Below are 17,026 nucleotides of genomic sequence, written 5' to 3'. Positions count from 1 at the left end.
TAAAAATCAAGATTTGACACTGATTTACAAGTATTTCCTGTAAATATAATCAGTGCAATTCTAATGCTAATTTTATGACCCTCCTTAGATCATACACATTTATGACTATATGAGCAAAGATTGATCTGTGGTAGTTTGTGTAATGGGGAAGAGCAATTAACCATTTCAAAAATACTTCTAACATGGTGACAGTGTTCATGATGAAGCTTTTGGTAATGTTTTGTTACATTTATTAATGTTTTATTTGCTGTGGAAAAACCGCTTTCACCCTAAAAATTAACTCTATATCATATACATGTTTATAAGAAACCTAAAGTTATGCTCAGTGAAAGCAAGTCCCATTATTAACACCTTACTACATGTTAACATATTGCTGCTTAAACTAAAGTGTAGTTTCAAGCACCTCAGTACTTACAGCATCTGAGCTAAACTTTCTGCTGCAATACTTCTTCAGGATGACTCTCTGGTTGCCTTTTTTAATAGAAACAGAATCCCTGCATGTGAGGGTGACTGTGCTGCTAGGGAGTAGTGATCTGGTGCCCAGTGTGAGGAAACCCAGCAAGAGGGGAGAATGGAACTTCACAAGGCTCTCACAGAAGAATTTTGTCCAGCTCCCTGTTCCCTGCAGCTGTGCTGGTTGTGCTTAGTGGCTACACTATGAGTAACAGTAGTGTGGCCAGGAGCAGTATGTACTCCTGAGCTGCACAGAGCTCCTGTCCTGTGCTCAGGGTCTGCATTATGTACTCTGTCCTGTCCTGGTGCTGCTCTTTGCACCTCACTCTTTGATGTAAGCCTTCTGGTGAGGATGCTTTTTGCTGGTTCTGCACTAGTACAGGTGAACTTAGCTGAGATTTTACTGACTGCTTTCTGACTAGTTCAGAAAAATATTTCTGTAATTCCCCTTTCTCTAGCATCTAGGAAATTGCTGTTGGGTTTTTTGTTTGGGGATTGTTCACATCCATGTTTAATGGCATGCTAAGTACTATAAAATGTCAATGAAAACGGAGAAAATGTAAAGTCATTAAGCATTTGGAATTTAAGGACATAGTATTGTTAGTAGTTGTAATAGTTTATAATTTTATTCTTTTGCTGTCATCTCAGGGCTTCATTGGAAACGAGAAGCAGCGTCTCAACTGATCCACTCAGGTACTGTAGTAACACAGATACTAATTCTAGGTCTGAAATGATAGAAATCACCTCTGTTCTTACCAGTTGGACCTCACCAAACTATCTTATGATGCCAAGCCAGCAGGAGCAGTGACCAAGGAGATGTGTTTTCTGTTTGAGAGGGGATTGTGCATTCACTTCCAGATTTTCAGCTCTAACTTGAAGCTGTGTTCATTCCCAGAGGAGTGGGAAGGGAGGGAAGTTATGTTCCTGCACACATGTGGGCAAACCATTTCTCTCTCAGATTATTTTAACCTAGGCTGGGCTGAAAACATTTGACTGTCCCTGGCAGTTTTATACTGCTTTGAGTCAACAATACTGATTGTGTCAAAGTCATTTGTGTTTTCCATTGCTCAGCATTTTGATAAAATCACATGTATAAACTTCAGAGAGTGCTGTCATATGAGTCAGTGCAGTAACTGAGATTTTACTTTGATCACCCAATTTAGGAAAGAAAATGCTTAGCACTGTTAGCACTGCACATCAAGTGGGCACCTTGCATCTTTTATTCTCATAGTTGCACACACATTAAAGACTGCATCAATGTCACAGCCTTCCTTTGATTAGGTTGTGGCAGAGTCCCTTCCTCTCAATCTGACAGATGCTTTGGTAAAACAAAGTCAGGTAAAAAGTCTGCCTTTGGAGGTGCTATGGGTTGAGAATGTGACTTTTTCCCACATTGTGCAACTTTTCCCTTTCTTAAACGAAGCAGTGGGAATAGTTCTGTTTAACCTTACTCAAATTAAAGGCCCTATTTATTATTAATCTTCCATTATTTTCTAGTGTATGGCCTCTGAAATTAAAGCATGTGCTTTATCATTTCCTGAAACTACCCCCCACCCCCCTCCCCATGTTGTAATATTATCTTTGTTTTCAGCTCAGCATAGCAACACTGGACACTGTGTAGTCATGACTGGAGTTTTGTTCCCATCTCCAGGGTTGACTGGAACACTGTTTCTTTGTGTGGTAGGACAATGCAGGAAACAATGTCAGCTCCACCCCACCCTGCTTTTCTGCAAACTTATTTTAGCAAGAACTTCATGGTGTAGCTGGTTTATGGTTCACCATTCTCTGGGCTCAGGTTCCCAGAACCAGGTATCACTGCTGTCTTTATTCCAGGCTAGATAATCTTTGTTAAAATAGTTACAGGATTTTTCCTTCCAATGGCATTTTTTCCATGGGAAATATCAGTGAGAAAGTTTGGGAAGAATTAGATGTAAGAAGTGTCTGAATCTTACCATTTGGTGGGAACAGGGATAGGGAATATTCTTTGAATAGGTTTAGTGGCACTGAGTGTTTTCCGGAGACCTCAACGGTTGGTTCATTTTGAGATACTGTGGGATAATAAACCCATGTGAATATTTCCTTGCTTTAAACTCTTTTCAGTAAACTGAGAGCATGTGATGTAATACCCCCTGGCATGGGCACTGCCAGTGCTGGTGGCCTCCTGAACCACAGAGTTTCCCAGCCCAGGGGCTGAGTTAAGTTCAGTGCCTCAGCTCTCATTAGTATGCGGGCAGAGGGAGAAGCTTTCTTAAGCCTGCAACAGAGAGATGCAGGCTGGCATGGAATCCTTGATTGCACTTCTTTATATTTCAGATAATAGGGATATAATAGCTTATGTTCTACCTTCTTTAAAAACAAAACAAAATTCTGTTATGAGAGATTTTGAGACTTTCCTCTTCATCCCGTTCACTTTTATAAAGCCTCTCTCAGACGTTGCCTAAATTTTTTCACAGAGCTGTCTTTATAAAATGTTATTTGAAAATAACTTGCAAGCAGCAAGTCCTTTTGATATTTGAGAATTGGGGTGAAGTAATATAAGGTGGTTACCAGAAAAGGATATAAAATGCAGCTCTAAAGTACAAATGAAATAATTTTATGATGTTTAAAAACCATGGAATAAAGCAGTCATAGAGGGGACATTAAAGAAATTTTCAGATTATATAGCTAAACTAGTGAATTTTGCCTAGGGGTAAATAATAATTGAATATGTAAAATCTAGTTAAATAAGTCTGTTCTGGAGTTGAAATTAAAGACAAGGCTATTATTTTTAAGTAAAATGAAGGACAGTAGATGACTTCTTGTTACTCAATGTAGTCCCATTAACCTGTTGAGCATATTGGCCCTTGACTGACCCACAAAGTGGAGTGTACCAACTAATATGATCCCATCAAATGTCCTGTTAAGCCATTGGTATTTTCTAGCCAGGCTACTTTTCTTGGATCTTGCTCACTTTTTTCCTGTCCCCATCTACAAGGTAAGTTTGCCCTCAGAGAACCACTCCTCTAGTTCTCACCTTCTCTGGAACATTGTAATCCATTAATCTGATTTTGTTAAATTTCAGTTGTATGTGGACTCCTCATCAGACAGATCCCTTTGTTTCCCCTGGGTTTATTTAGATTGCACTTGGATTCTGCAGGTTCAATTTGAAAGTCACACAGTTGTGAGATCAGAGAAAAAAAACAGTTCTGAAAAAGCCAATAGGAAAGATTTGCTTATTTTGCTTCTGTCCCTTATGAAGAGAAAAATCTGTACAAATTGGCCTGCTTATATGTATGTGTGTATATATATATATATATGTATGTGTGTATATATATATATATATGTATGTGTGTATATATATATATGTAAATTCTGTTTTGCACAATCTCTTCCATGGTTTGCACAATATTTGTTCTGGATACCTTTAGCTGGACTCTGTCGGCTTTTATCTGATACCTGAAAATATTTTCTTAGTGTCTAAATCTTACTGTGGGCTTTCTGGATTGCTGTATTACCAAACCTATTTCAAACAATCCAGCAATTTAAATATTTAAGTTATGTAGACGTTTGTGGCATATTTGTCATCTTCTGTAACAAATTGATCAGCTAGTGTTTAGAGTACAGGCATGCAGAAAAGATACCCAGCTATAAGAATTAATTTCTTATTATTCTACTTCATGACATTTTGGCAGCTTAAAGGCTTAATAACCAGAAATGAAGTTATGATTAATATTCATCTGTGGGGGAGTGCATAAATCTGAGAGCTCTTTCAAGCAAAATAACTTTGTTTTGATTTACTGAAGCATTTTTAGGCAGCAGAGCTTGCCTTTCTGTAAAGAGCAGGGAGAGAAGAAAGTTTGATTTTATACTTCCTATTCTCTGGGCTTCTCTGGGGCTTGCCCAACATGCCTGAGTGTCACAATGGTGCAGCAAGGCCTGAGAACTCAGTATGAACACAAGTCTTCCATTTTCCCTCACTGGGAAGGGATGATTGCTGAAGTGCTACCCAGAAATGTGTAAAAGGGCCTGGAAGAGAGATCTGGTTTGCCAGAGCCTGGACCACTAAAGTCTTCCTTATTCTTTGTACCAGCAACCCAGGAAATTTTTCTACCAATTTTTCTACCAATAGCTGTGGAAGCTGTTTGGTTTCCAGTATCAAGAGAGGGACCCAAAGTGCAGGAGCTTTGTGTGCTCTTGTATTCTGTGAGCAGAGAGACCTTAAAGCCTCCCAGGAACCAGCTCAGCCTCTGTTTGGTTGCACTAAGGCATCTTTTCTACATCTCTGTAGTTCTTGTATGGCCACCACTTTTTAGTGGGGTGTGCAGCAGGGTATTGTGATGTTAGTACAGATAGGAATCACACTGCTCTGGTCTCATGATATTCTTGAGCTCCACAACTTGCAAATCACTAGCATGAAGGTTTTGTCTGTGGCTATTGAAGTATTTCATGCCCAAGTACTGAAAGACTCATGGAAAACAGTTTTCCCACTGGAGGCTCATGATTTCTGTACTCTGTGTGTAAGGAGGCAGGTACACTTTTTCTGGGAAAGCAAAATCTTTTTTCAGGAATGTTCCTGGTGTGTCATTTTAAGGGTGTGTGTAAGTAAATAACAGTAGTTCAGTTTACTTTTTTCATGAAGGGTTAAATATTATATAGCTAGAGAAGTCCATTTTCCTGATTCCCCAACATCTGAAGTCAGAGCACTGGTACCTCTAGCAGGCACTGACTTCATGCTGTACCCAAAGATTATTTTACTCAGAGTTTCATGGATTGACAAGACAACCATCTCTAAAAAAGGAGGTGTTGTACTCTATGATTTTCACTTTGCCCTTATTGTTTGGGTTTTTTTTTTGTGGCTGTTTTTGGAAGACTTGTCAGAGCCCTTAGTACACTTCTGCCAGAGCTCCCTCTCTGCACAGAAAAACTCTAAATGACTGTAGAACTTCTCAGCAAACTGCTCACAAGTGCTGAAGCTACAGCTCATCCAAAAATTCCTGCTGCTATTAAGCCTGGGAATTTGAAGTCAAAGGTTTTTGGTAAATGCCTTTCTGAAAGAACTGGTTTTATATCCAGGGTGAGCGTGAGATGCAGCTTAATTTTCTTTGTTGTTTTCCCCTGGAAGAGGAGCAAAAATGAGGAACGTGTTGAGAGCATGGTGCTTTTCACTTGCAAAAGTCCTAATTAGCATTTTCTCTGCATGCAGTGCTGTATAATCAGAATTGGTTGCTGTCAGAAAATTCATTAGTACGTAGCTTCTCCTCACTGCAAGTCCAGTATTCAGAATTAAGTAATTAAGGTGACAAATAGCCTTTTTTTTTTTTTTTTTTTTTTCCTTGTAAAGGGTATGATTTGCTTTGTAAGACATTGCTTTGGAATGTGAAGTGTTGGAAAATCTCATTTCAGGATCAAGCCTATGGCTGGTGTCCCTTGGGCTTGCTTCAGTATGGCTTCCCCCTTTTCCCTTCATCCTGGGAATAGCTGGTCTGGGTTATGGAGCATGGCATTCCCTTTTTTTATTATTATTATTTCAGACAGATGCATGTTCCAATAAGGAAAACTCAAACACAGATTTTTGGGTTTTGTTTTTTTTGTTTTTTGTTTTTGGTTGCTGTTTGTTCTTGGAAAAAAAAGGGGAAAAGGTTTTGTGGTGTTCTCTATTGAGGCAGTGGCCTTTGGAATGGCCCAGCCCAAGGCAGGAGGCAGCACCAAGGAGCCAGGGAGCAGGCACTGGGTCTCAAGGGCCTTTCATTCAGCTCCTCTTTAGATAAAGCTGCCCCTGGAAAACCAGGACCGTTTTTTTTTTAGGGATGAAAAGCTGGGATAGAAGATTGTGATATGAAACTCTTAACTATTCTTATCCATGAGGGGAGCACTCTCTTGGAAATTGCCAAGCTAATGAAGAGCAGGAGAATGGGAATTCAGGAAGAAAAAGGATCTGGAAGTGTCACAGTATTCCTTGTTGTCAGGGGACCTGCTTCTCCCAAGCAGGCAATAGTGTTTCCTGAGGAATCTCTGCCACAGCACCAGCTTGGGTGCCTTTCTCACAGAAGTCACCCTGAGTGGGTGCAGGCATCACAGGTGATTGTGTATAGCAAGGAGAATCCTTACAAGACATTATTTTTTAAAGGGCCCAAATCAAGCAGACATTGCATTTGTGCTCTTTTGTGCAAGTTGCTTTTCCCATGATCTGTTTGTTTCCACCACTCACCCTGAGCTGCACAAGGTATTTTTAGGGAGATAGCAGACTGTGTGTGACAGGAACATTTTTGAACTTTGTCTAGGCTTAACTTACCCATTTCTTCACTTTGCTCAAGTGACAGTTCTTGCTCAAATAGATTTATAATTTCATTTCAGGCAAACTTACATAAACTGTTTTTTCTGAGAAGTTGCAAGGCCTTTATGGAACTGAATAGTGACAATGAGTAAAACCAGAAACCAAAAGGCTCCCTAAATATAGCTTATTATCCAGGCACTTGGGGAACTAGATATGTCTACATGGAAAGGAGCCTCAAGTTACAGTTTGGGGCTTTGGGTTTCTTTTCATATTTTGTAAACAGTGTTAAAAATGTGTAGTGGTTTGGGGTTTGTTTTTTTTTGTAAAACCACCTGTGCAAGTGTCAGCATCTTTGCTTTTAAATATTTCTTCAAATGCTGCTCTTGGTTTTGTTGTTGTTTCAATGGAACTCTTACGTTCCTGTTACCTATGGTATTATTTCAAGCTCCATCCGAAATGCACACTATTAGTGATTTCCAAAAACCCAGCAGAATGAGAAATACCCAAATTGCAGTTTCTGGAAAAGGAAAGAGCAGGGAATTGCCCATAGGGACTGCTCAGCCTGCACTGGGACACTCATTGGTATTTACAACAATAGCTTTGAAAACGGGAAGCACTAAGTCTCCTCTAGTGCCAGGAACGTGTCCTGTGGGACAAACCCCACACTCCTGTGCCGGTGACCCCACTCAGAGCATCCCACGGGGCTGGGGCTGCCCGGGGGACCCAGGAGGGCCAGGTCCGGTACCGCGGGGCCAATGCCTGCATACAGGCAGACAGACACCAGCTCCGGAGCTGTGTCGCTGGTCTTTTCAGAAGAAAACCGACCTGTTCCTGCCACGCCTCGCCAGAGGTTTGAAACAGCGAATGGGGCCAGGGTTGAGATCCCTTCCGCGCCGCTCCTGGCTCCGCGCTCCCCGCACACCCAGGGGCTGGCACTGCCGCCGGTTCCGACCCATCCGCACAGCCGCTGTCCCCCCAAGCCCACCCCTCTCTGCTGTCCCCTCCAGCCCATCCCATCCCATCCCATCCCCCTGTCTCCAGCCCGTCCCCATCCCCTCCCTTCCCCGTTTCCCCCCCCCATCCCCTCCCCGCTGCCCCGGCAACGCGGCGGGGGCTGCCCGCCCGCACCATGTGGCTCAGATAGATGATTAGTTTTCCCTCACACAGAGCTAACTGGCCAAGTGTGCTGGGAATAAGATAAGCATAATTGGGCTGGGGAGTGGGGAGGGTCTGCACTTCTGCCTGCCTTTTTTTTTTTTTTTTTTTTTTTTTTTCGCCTTTTTTTTCCCCCCCCCCTTCCCTGTCATAAGGAGCCCACAGTTTTCATAGGTGCTGGCAGACAATGGAGCTGATGTGATTTACACAGGAGGAGCTGATTAACCGAGTTGTGTGCTGCTCTATTTAAAAAAAAAAAAAAAAAAAAAGAGAGAGAAAAAAAAAGGGAAAAAAAAGCCTGCAGTTCCCATGCGATGGGATCATAGCAGTTCTGTGATTATAGGGCAGTTGTTGTCAGATCTGATTGAGATAATTGCTTGCGTTTTCCCAAGTTCTGTGAGCTTTAAGGATGCTTTCCAGAGGTTCTTCACAAACCTTAGCTGGAATATTTACACGGCGTTTGACCAGGAGGCTTTCAGCTCGGCCTAAAATAGCCAAAAGGAGAAGTGGGATTTCTGTGTAATAGCAGTTATCCCGGGAGCGCTGGGGACTTTTGGAAAGATAAACTGCAGTCAGGATCAAAGAGCGCACATGAATTCGTATCCTTTGTGCGCCTGCCTCTTTGTATCAAAGTGGGATACTGTAACCCTGCAGGTGCTGTGCCATGTGCAGGGATAGCAGCCCGGGTGGGGAGCAATTAGAAACACTTGGGCTGCAGCAATAAGGAGACGAGTGTGTTAGATTGGGTTTGAGTCATTCAAATCATAACAAAAAAGTCCTGTGTTGTTCAAACCTAGCTGCAGACCACAGTTGCTGCAGTAGAAGTATTTGAAAATGCTGAAGTTAAAGGCCTTCTGCTTGGATTACTGGCAGTTTTTATGTCTCCAGCCTCTCCATGGTTTCTATAAAAGGTAAGAAAACATTAACTCTGAAATGCTTTTTGGGACTGGGTGGCTGCACATGATGCCACCAGTGCTTTTCCTTGCTATTCTGCTCTCTTGCTGAAAGGGAAATATGCAGGGGAAAGGGAGTGGTAGGAGAATGAATGAGAACTTGTGACAAAGATTGTAAAGCTGCTTTTTTTATTGCTTTAATTATCACCTACTTTTGTCTCTGTGCATGCAGATGTGAAAGGTGATGGTGCTGTTTGACTTTAACATTTAGTTCAAGTCACATCATTCCAACTAAGGCTCAATTAGTACTTTTTCTTCTGTGATATTTTATCCTTAGGCACGGTCGCTCGTGTTGTGTACTGTAAATAGCACTAGGAGATTAATTGAAATGTCATGGAAATTTATGTAATGCAGAGAAGATGTTTTTTTCCCCGAGATATTTAGTAATGTAATAGTTCATCTTTCAATTCTCCCCCCCTCCCCCAAGCACAAAGTGCACATCAGAGTCATTCAGCACGATGGGCACTTCACTCAGGTCTGACACAGAGCTTAAATGATGGATGGTGAATTGTGATCATAAAGAATAGGGCTGGGTGTCAGATGCATTGAGCTTGCCTATTTAATGGAACAGCAAAATAAGCAATTCCATTTAACATGTCCCTGAACTTACCCTCATGCTTTTTAATCTAAATTTCTGTTTTCTTGCTCTTGATTTATGCTACAAGTAGAGGGAATTATCTGTACTTGAATTTTCAGGGAAAAAAGTGGGGATCTCTTCATTGTTAACAAAACCCATGCAATTCTTTAAAATAGGATTCTGGTCTTGTTATGAACACTTTCTGGTCCGACTACCTATTATCAGCCTACAAAAAGTGCTTTGTACTAAATGCTAATTACAGTTGAATTTTTCATGCAGTGACTGAAGGCTGGAAAAGGGAACTGTTCCAGTCTTTTTCAAGGTTTAAGGGGTGCCCTGCACTTTCTGGCATTGAGTAATATAGGACCCTCATCTGTGACCATTGGCTTGTGAAGTTTCAAAAGATAGCTTTATTTTCCTCTTCTTGCAGCTTTTCACAGATTCTGTTTCTAAGGCAAAAAATTTCCAACCTCTCCAGCCCATTGTAAAGTCTTCTTTCCCGAGAAACCATAAAAAATGATAGAAATGTAGCCAGACTGTTTTGACACAAATAAATGTAACTAAACTAAAGGTCTTGGCTTCCTGGCAAAATCCCAGCTTTGTTGTAGATGAATTACTCTTAAGTTACTCTACACCTTCCAATGGAAACCTCTGCAATAGCTAAGGACTGTCCATTTGTCTCCTTCTAGATAGTTCATTTATTTGTCATCAAAACCTAGATGTACTTGAGCCTTCCTCCTGGAGTGTGTTTGCTTGAACAGTCAAAAGAGGACTTAAGCACTTAAATACCAGAGGCAAGCACTTTGCTGTCATCATTTCAGGGCAAGGAAAATTGAAGGAAAGTTTCAGCTTTGTCATGTTTTAAACAAAATACTTTCTTGACTAAAGCACAGTGACAGACAGTGATCCAGAATAACAGAGCTAAATGCAAGGAGGTTAATGTTAAAAAGAAAAAAAAAAATTCAATGAAACAACACTTTCTTGAGACTTACTTTCAATTACTTTTTCTTTGTAATTGTGGAGTGTTTTAAAGTAGTGTGGGAAAAGAGCCAAGGGGCTGTGAGGTAGAGCTTTGTGTGTGTATTTATTTCTTACTTTTATGTATAGAAGTAACATAACCAAAACAGGACTTGTAACATTTCCATGGCATGAGCCTTACTAAGTGATTTTTTAACACTGGCATCAGGGTTCTTGCCTGCCCTGTGTTGTGCTTTGATGGTGTGGGGGAAGATGTGTCAGGCAGCACAGGCAGGAGCAACCTCCAGACATCCCTGCATGACATTCCCTTGTGCCACCACGGTGACCTGGTGACCAGCCATGGTCCTGAGGAAAAGCAGTACCAGCCCTCCAAGCCTTCCCTGTGTACAGGTGGTGCTGGGACAGCAGGTGATGGTCCAGAGCAGACAGGAGGGATGCTGAGGGGTAGCTGCCCACCTCCTGCTTAAGCCCTGTGTTCCTGGTGCTGTGGGGTGACTCAGAGCCTCCTGGCTTGGCCGTGAGAGCTCTGCTCATTACTCCTCACTCACTCACCCTCCCCAGCAGTGCTTGGCAAGCCATACATGACAAGAAATGTGACTGTTCTCTTTCCTTTTGTGGACTGAGCAGAGCATGACTTTTTTTTTTTTTTTTTCAATTTCTTTCAGTGCTCCAAACCATGGTAAGTGGCTTTGATGGTTCAGAAGCTCTGTGGCTTGTTGCTCTACATTCTGAGGTCAAGCTATGGTTTTCAGCTTTTGTTACTCAGGGAAATCCTGTGGGATCATGTTCATTGCCCAACCTGGACAGTTCTGGTTTGTGCTGCAATTGTGTCTTGCACTGGGAGCCACTGACATAGAACTTTGCATCTATAGTGAAATCCATGGACCTCAAGAGAAGTCCATGCAGGGTGAGCCCAAGTTTGTTGCATAGTTGGAGTTTGGACATCTCCTGATGTCTGGCAAGTGTGCTGCTTCCTCAGACCCTTGGGGACAAGGTGACAGCAAGAGGCTCAGGTAGCCTGGAGGGTGGCCTGTCCCTGGGGCACAGAGCTGTGGGGCTGGAGGACAGGGCAGGTGAGCCAGTGGGGGCAACTCTGAGAAAAGAGTGATTCTGGAAGCTGGGATGAAATCAAACTAGGACAGTTTCTGCCTTCTGAGGTGGTTGTTTTCTGAGGTATCTAAGGTAAAAATCCAGTGCTGTACGTGACCCATGCCTGAAGAACTGCCCAGCTGAGGGCAGGCACCCAGCCTGGAGCAGATGGCTGCTGGGGAGCAGTCAGTCCTTTGTGAGCAGTGGTTCAGGGAGCTGGATGGCCTCAGCACAGCAAGGGGGAGGGGGAAATAGGGCAGCATGAGCCAACTATACTTTTGGTCCATTTCTCAAGTGTTTCAGTGGCTGCACTTTGCCTGTCATACACAGTCACAAAGCCAAGTCATTGCAGGGTACTGATGCTGATGCCTCCAGCAATGTGTGTATAAACTTTGAGCTGAGTTCCATCAGAATTTGTATAGCAAACTGGGGCAACTGGGGTAGAAATCTACTGTAAAAATGTTTGATAATACACTAATTGAAAATCAGATTTCAGAAGCCTGTTGCCTGTAACACTGAGTGCATTTTGGTCAAGCCAGCGTGACCCCTCACTGAAGTGCTGGGTTTTGGGGTCCTTTGAATTCCAATACTGAAAGCATAGGATGTCTTTCTGTAACAGAATAAAGGGTAAGGTGAGCAAATCACTAGTATTTCTATGGGATTTTGAGGAGACATGTCTGATGGATTATTATAAAACCATGTGACTTCAGGTTTAGCACGTGAAAGTGAAGATTTTCTTTAGCCAGTGGGTGCCTCATGCTGTGCTCCTGCCAGCTGGTGTGTAATAGCCCAAGCAAGAAATTGGTACCATTAGCATTGCATTAAAGCTAAAGCATAAGGTGAGAAAATTGGTGACTGGCAGTGAAGGTGGCTGTAATCTGTAGTTTGGGGGGAATTTTTTTCCTCCCAGAATGCCTCCTCTCTTTTTGCTAAGATGAGAGTATAAAGTGCCAAGTTTGAAAGGGATACTTTACTGGAAGCCAGTTGTTTGACAGGAAAAAACCCAAACAGCAACAAAACCAAACAACAAAACCAACCAGCCAACCAAAACCAACAACCCACCACTTTTTAAATTATTTCTTGTCACTTCTCATTTTTCTTTCCTCAGTGTGGGCTCTGTAAAGGAGGCATGAGTCTCTTACTGAACAATTAGGGCCATTTCTAGCAAGCATCTGATCACAGCCACCCCGATGGAATAAGAGAAGAGAGCAATGAGTGGGTTTTTGAAGCAGGGATTAGTTGAAATTGTTTCTACTAGACTGCAGTTGGGACCAGCAGTTCCAGCATTGTCATTCAGGATACACTGAATCATGTGCTTAAGCCCTCTCTGGGTAAGAGTAAGTCTATATTTTGGGATATGATTCAGTCCCATTAGGATATTTCAATCATGAATACAAATGAAAATGCTCTCATGAATGTGAACATCACAAAGTAATCGAGTGTCAGAAGCTACTCTGAGCCCCTCTGATATTGCTCTCTGCAGGGCACCTGCAGCTCTGTGCTCATCCCCTTTCCCACTCTGCTTTCCAAGACAAATTTGTAGCTTTTGAAGCCATTAAAAGAATTGGCAGCCTTAATTTAGATGCAGTTTCACAGACAGCACATGTGCTTTAAATGATCCATGTCAGGACTGGTCTGTAGGTTAACCCTTTGTTAAAAAGAATGTGCTTTGATGGCCTTTGTTCCTCATTCCTGGTGTTAGCAGCATGGGCTCTGCTTCTAGGAGTGTGAGAGCTGGGTTCAGATGTGCCAGGTAACATGCTTGCTCTCAGGTGCAGAGCAGTGCTGCTGTTGTCTTGAAGCCAAATGCAGCACAAGAAAGGCTGCAAAGAGCTTGATGGTCATGTGGAAGTATGTAGTTAAAAGGGATGCTATTGTTAAATTAATAATTTAAAACAGACCTAATAAAGGAAAGAAAAAGTTGTAGGTAGTGGTTCCTGCAGTACATCCTTTATTCCTGGGAACAATATCTCTGTGCTAGTCACACACCTCAGGGACTGAGCAGTCCTTAGGTTCTAGATTCTGAGAGTAGGGAACTTTTTTTGTCAACAGTGATGTCAGTTTGGTTGCTTGTCTTGCTGTCACTTAAATCATGAGCTCCTTTGCAGTATTGTGAGCAAAACAATAGCAAAGTGGGTGGGAAAAATTACTGAAGCTTTGTCCTGAACTTGTGTTTAGAGTTCACCATATATGTTGTTAGAGACAAATAGTTTGCTTTCACTTGACAGTGACTTCATCCAGAGCAGGGCTGAGTCATATGCCTGTAGTACACCTCTCTCCCCAGAGGCTGTTTTTGGCAACATTTATTAGATCCAGAGCAACTAGAAGCATAAAAGTGTCTCCTTCTGTCCCCTCAAATCCACCATCCTCTTGAAGTACAGCCTGCAAGCAGTGTAGATTGCACTATTGCCATACTCAGCAAAAAAATTGAGAGGAAACCCTCAAATAAATATGCAAAATAGCAAAATACCTTAAAAACAGTTAGAGGCCTGAAATACCCGAAATACCTGCTAATCTGGTTAAAGCCTTTACTGTAATGTAATACTATTTTGCATCTACAAGAACATCTTCCTGCAAGCGTTCAAAATGCCTTGTTCATATCCCTTAAATTCTGCCTCTACTTTGTCTCAGCTTTGCTGCTCTTCCTTGCTCCCAGCTGGACAGAGATCTGACAGGATCCCCTAACTTTCCATCCCCTGATTTCAGAGGTGTGCTCTGGGACTTGGGCATGGCTGAGCAAAAATCCTGCTCAGATCTGTAGGGCTGTGTGATTTCTTCCCCCAGCCACTGCTGTCACTGATAAACTGGGCTTCAGTCTGGAGGCAGTTCTTGGTGCACATGCCTTTCATTTTTCTGCCTGTCTGCAGTAAGTCAAGTCTGGCCTTCCTAAAACCTTCCTTTTCTTCACCTCCTCCCCTCTCGCCCAGGAACCATCTGGGAGTCCTCAGGTTCCCCGTTCTTCACACTTGTACAGATTTTAACCTTCCACAAACAGCTTCCAAGATTGACCTCAGGATTTTGGAAGAGCTGTGGCATGTGTGCTGGGGCTGTCCCAGCTGCTGGCTGGTGGTGCCTGGCCTCCAGCTGCACCCCAGGACAGCAGGGTGCTGGCCAGGCTCTCCTTTCTCTCTCCTGTATTTGGATGCAACCGATGGGCAGACCCTAGAGCAGTCACATTTTAATTGTGCCTTTGGCTCTGTGCCTTGCAGAGGGGGATTGGATGCTTTCTGAGTTTCCTTTGATAGATTTCCAAGATGAAGTCACAGAAAAGGGAGTCTGGGAGCATGGTGGAGGCCTGGAGACACAGGAGGAATCTGTCAGAAGCTGCAGCTGGAAGGGTGCTGGAGGGGCCTCTTTGAAGCCACACAAATGTGCCAGCTTGTTGGGGATGCCCTTTATCAAAATGCCAAAGTCATGCTGACTTTATTCTGCAGCAGGTCTGGTATGTGACCTCCCAGAAAACATTGTGTTTTGCATACTCTTGAGAATTCTTGTGAAAATTCAGGAAAGGAAGTTAAAGGAAAGGAAAGAAAATACAGTGAAGGCTAAGGAGAAAAGGCATGGTTAAAACATTTTATTTAAACCCATTCTTCTAGCTGCTAAAAATGTTGAAGGTTTAAAGAGACTCTAAATTGTTTTAAAAGCCACAATTCTTTTCAGTCTGAAAAGTTAAAACCCACCTATTTCTTAGCCTCCTTTCAATCCTTAACTGGCAATAGCTGTTGTATAAAATGAGTGTTACCTAAGTTAAAAATAGGTCCGGAGCTCTTCTGACAGCCTAAAACATTCTAGCTCTAACACATTTCCCTTTTGTCAAATGCCCTATAAATCTAATCTATATAATAATAGAAATGTTGTTAAATTCTGCTTTATAATTTTGTCCTGGTAAAGGCTTCAGGAAAATAAGTAGACATTGCCTCCTTCACTCTTGAAGCTGCAGTGTGCTGGTTTCCCTCTTCATAGGAATGTTATACTGACCTAATTTAGGATGGGCCTCTGCACAGGGTAAGATTATCTCAGCTGCAGAGATGTCGTGTGTAAAGTGATGCCTGCATCCGGAGCACGGGGCTTTATCAAGCACCAAATCAGATGAAGTGTCCTGGGTGCTCAGTAACTTCATGACAGGGGCTTGACTCTCCCAGCTCCTCTCCCTGCCTGCACCAGAGTGCTCTGCTTATCATGCAGGGCTTTATGCAAAATCTGAAGGAACCTCAGGAGGGGGGAGAATAACAGTGTGAGACTCCAAATTAAGTGCTGCCTTTCTCTTAATATCATTTAAAAGTAATGCACCACCTACAACTTCTAAAAAGTCCCCAGCTTTTTTCAACAGTTATTTATGTCCCCTGTAATGTCGTTGCCAATGGCAGCTTTGTTTCCAGTGTAAAAAATAGAAAATAGATTAAAACCTCCCTGTTCTTTTCTGTCTGCTGCATCCCTACTCTCCCCTGCAACATTTCTTTGTTTGTTTTTTGTAAGAATCCTTCAGTACTCTCCATCACACAGTGATGAGTACTTGCTCCGGGTTCTTTTAGCAAAGAAAACCATTAGGAAAATCCTGGTGTTGTTACCAACCCCTGTGGTACATGTCTGGAAGTGGCCAAGTTCCTTCTCAGCTATGTCCAGTGATAGGAGAAGGGGCTGTGGGTAAAGGCTGGAGCATAGGGGATGCCACATAAATATGAGGTAAATATAAGGAGGTTCCACATAACTTTGTCCCTGTGAGGCTGACAGAGCCCCAGCCCAGGCTGCCCAGGGAGGTTGTGGAGTCTCCTTCCCTGGAGCCATTCAAAGCCTATCTGGATGTGTTCTGTGTGACCTCCTGGAGGTGACCCTGCTCTGGCAGGGGGGTTGGACTCCAGGATCTTTCCAGGTCCCTTCCAACCCCTCACTTGCTGTGATTCTGTGAAGTTGAGAGTTCTGACCAACAACTTGTGGTGATTTTTGTTTCAGCATTTTTTAGATTTTGAGTCTTCAGTTGTTCTGATTCTCTGGCAGAAGTTCACCTCTCCTGTGTACAGTCAGCAAAACAAAAAATGTGTATCTGTCTCAGCTATTTCAGGTGTGAGCTCACCTGCACCAGCAGTTTTGGGCAGTGCTGCAGGGCAGAGAGGCAGCAGACAGCCCCTCTTGCTGACTTTGTGATAGGTGTGAGGCCAGGGCAGCACAGGGTGGGTCCACCTGCATCACCTCAATTCTTTGCTCAGTCCTCATAAGCCACTTCAGAGTGCTGGGGTCTCAGCAGCACCTCTGAATTAGTGCTTGTGGCTCTTGGATTTAAAGATTTCTTCCTAAAAAAAAGATGCAAAATGTTTTACCAAGTTGAAAATTGTGTTTATAGACAGGGAAATGCAGCTCCAAGGCACCTGGGTCTGTCCACCCAGTGTGGAAATACTGGGGGAAAACCTAAGAACAACGTGGTCATCTAATTCAGGGGGCAGAACTTCATGATTGTGCCTATTAATACATGCACTGAAAAGAAAGCAGAAAGACTCAGTGTCCTGGGCAGACACAGTGATTCTGGGTTTGGAAACACTGGAGTGCTGAAGTGGGAAGGAATTTTGGAAGGAG

The 17,026-nt window shown here is 42.9% G+C and overlaps 1 protein-coding gene across 11 annotated transcripts in view; it reads left to right on the top strand.

The window, feature by feature from the left end:
• The window catches only part of IQSEC1 (IQ motif and Sec7 domain ArfGEF 1), a 326,891-nt gene that overhangs the window by 171,685 nt on the left and 138,180 nt on the right, over positions 1–17,026 (top strand). For 7 of the 11 annotated variants that reach the window (XM_071755440.1, XM_071755438.1, XM_071755437.1 and 4 more), the window contains one exon: positions 1,102–1,146. The exons of 3 other annotated variants lie outside the window; for them this stretch is intronic. In XM_071755440.1, the coding sequence (XP_071611541.1) occupies positions 1,102–1,146 (45 nt within the window). Of the gene's footprint in view, positions 1–1,101; positions 1,147–8,125; positions 8,773–17,026 lie in introns of those variants that run through there. One more of the 11 variants, XM_071755445.1, reaches the window with a different exon arrangement.

Source organism: Heliangelus exortis, chromosome 12 (genome assembly GCF_036169615.1).
Source record: "Heliangelus exortis chromosome 12, bHelExo1.hap1, whole genome shotgun sequence".
Classification (NCBI taxonomy): Eukaryota; Metazoa; Chordata; class Aves; order Apodiformes; family Trochilidae; genus Heliangelus; species Heliangelus exortis.
The sequence above is the reverse complement of the archived record's forward strand: the minus strand, read 5'-3'. Positions and strand labels throughout refer to the sequence as shown.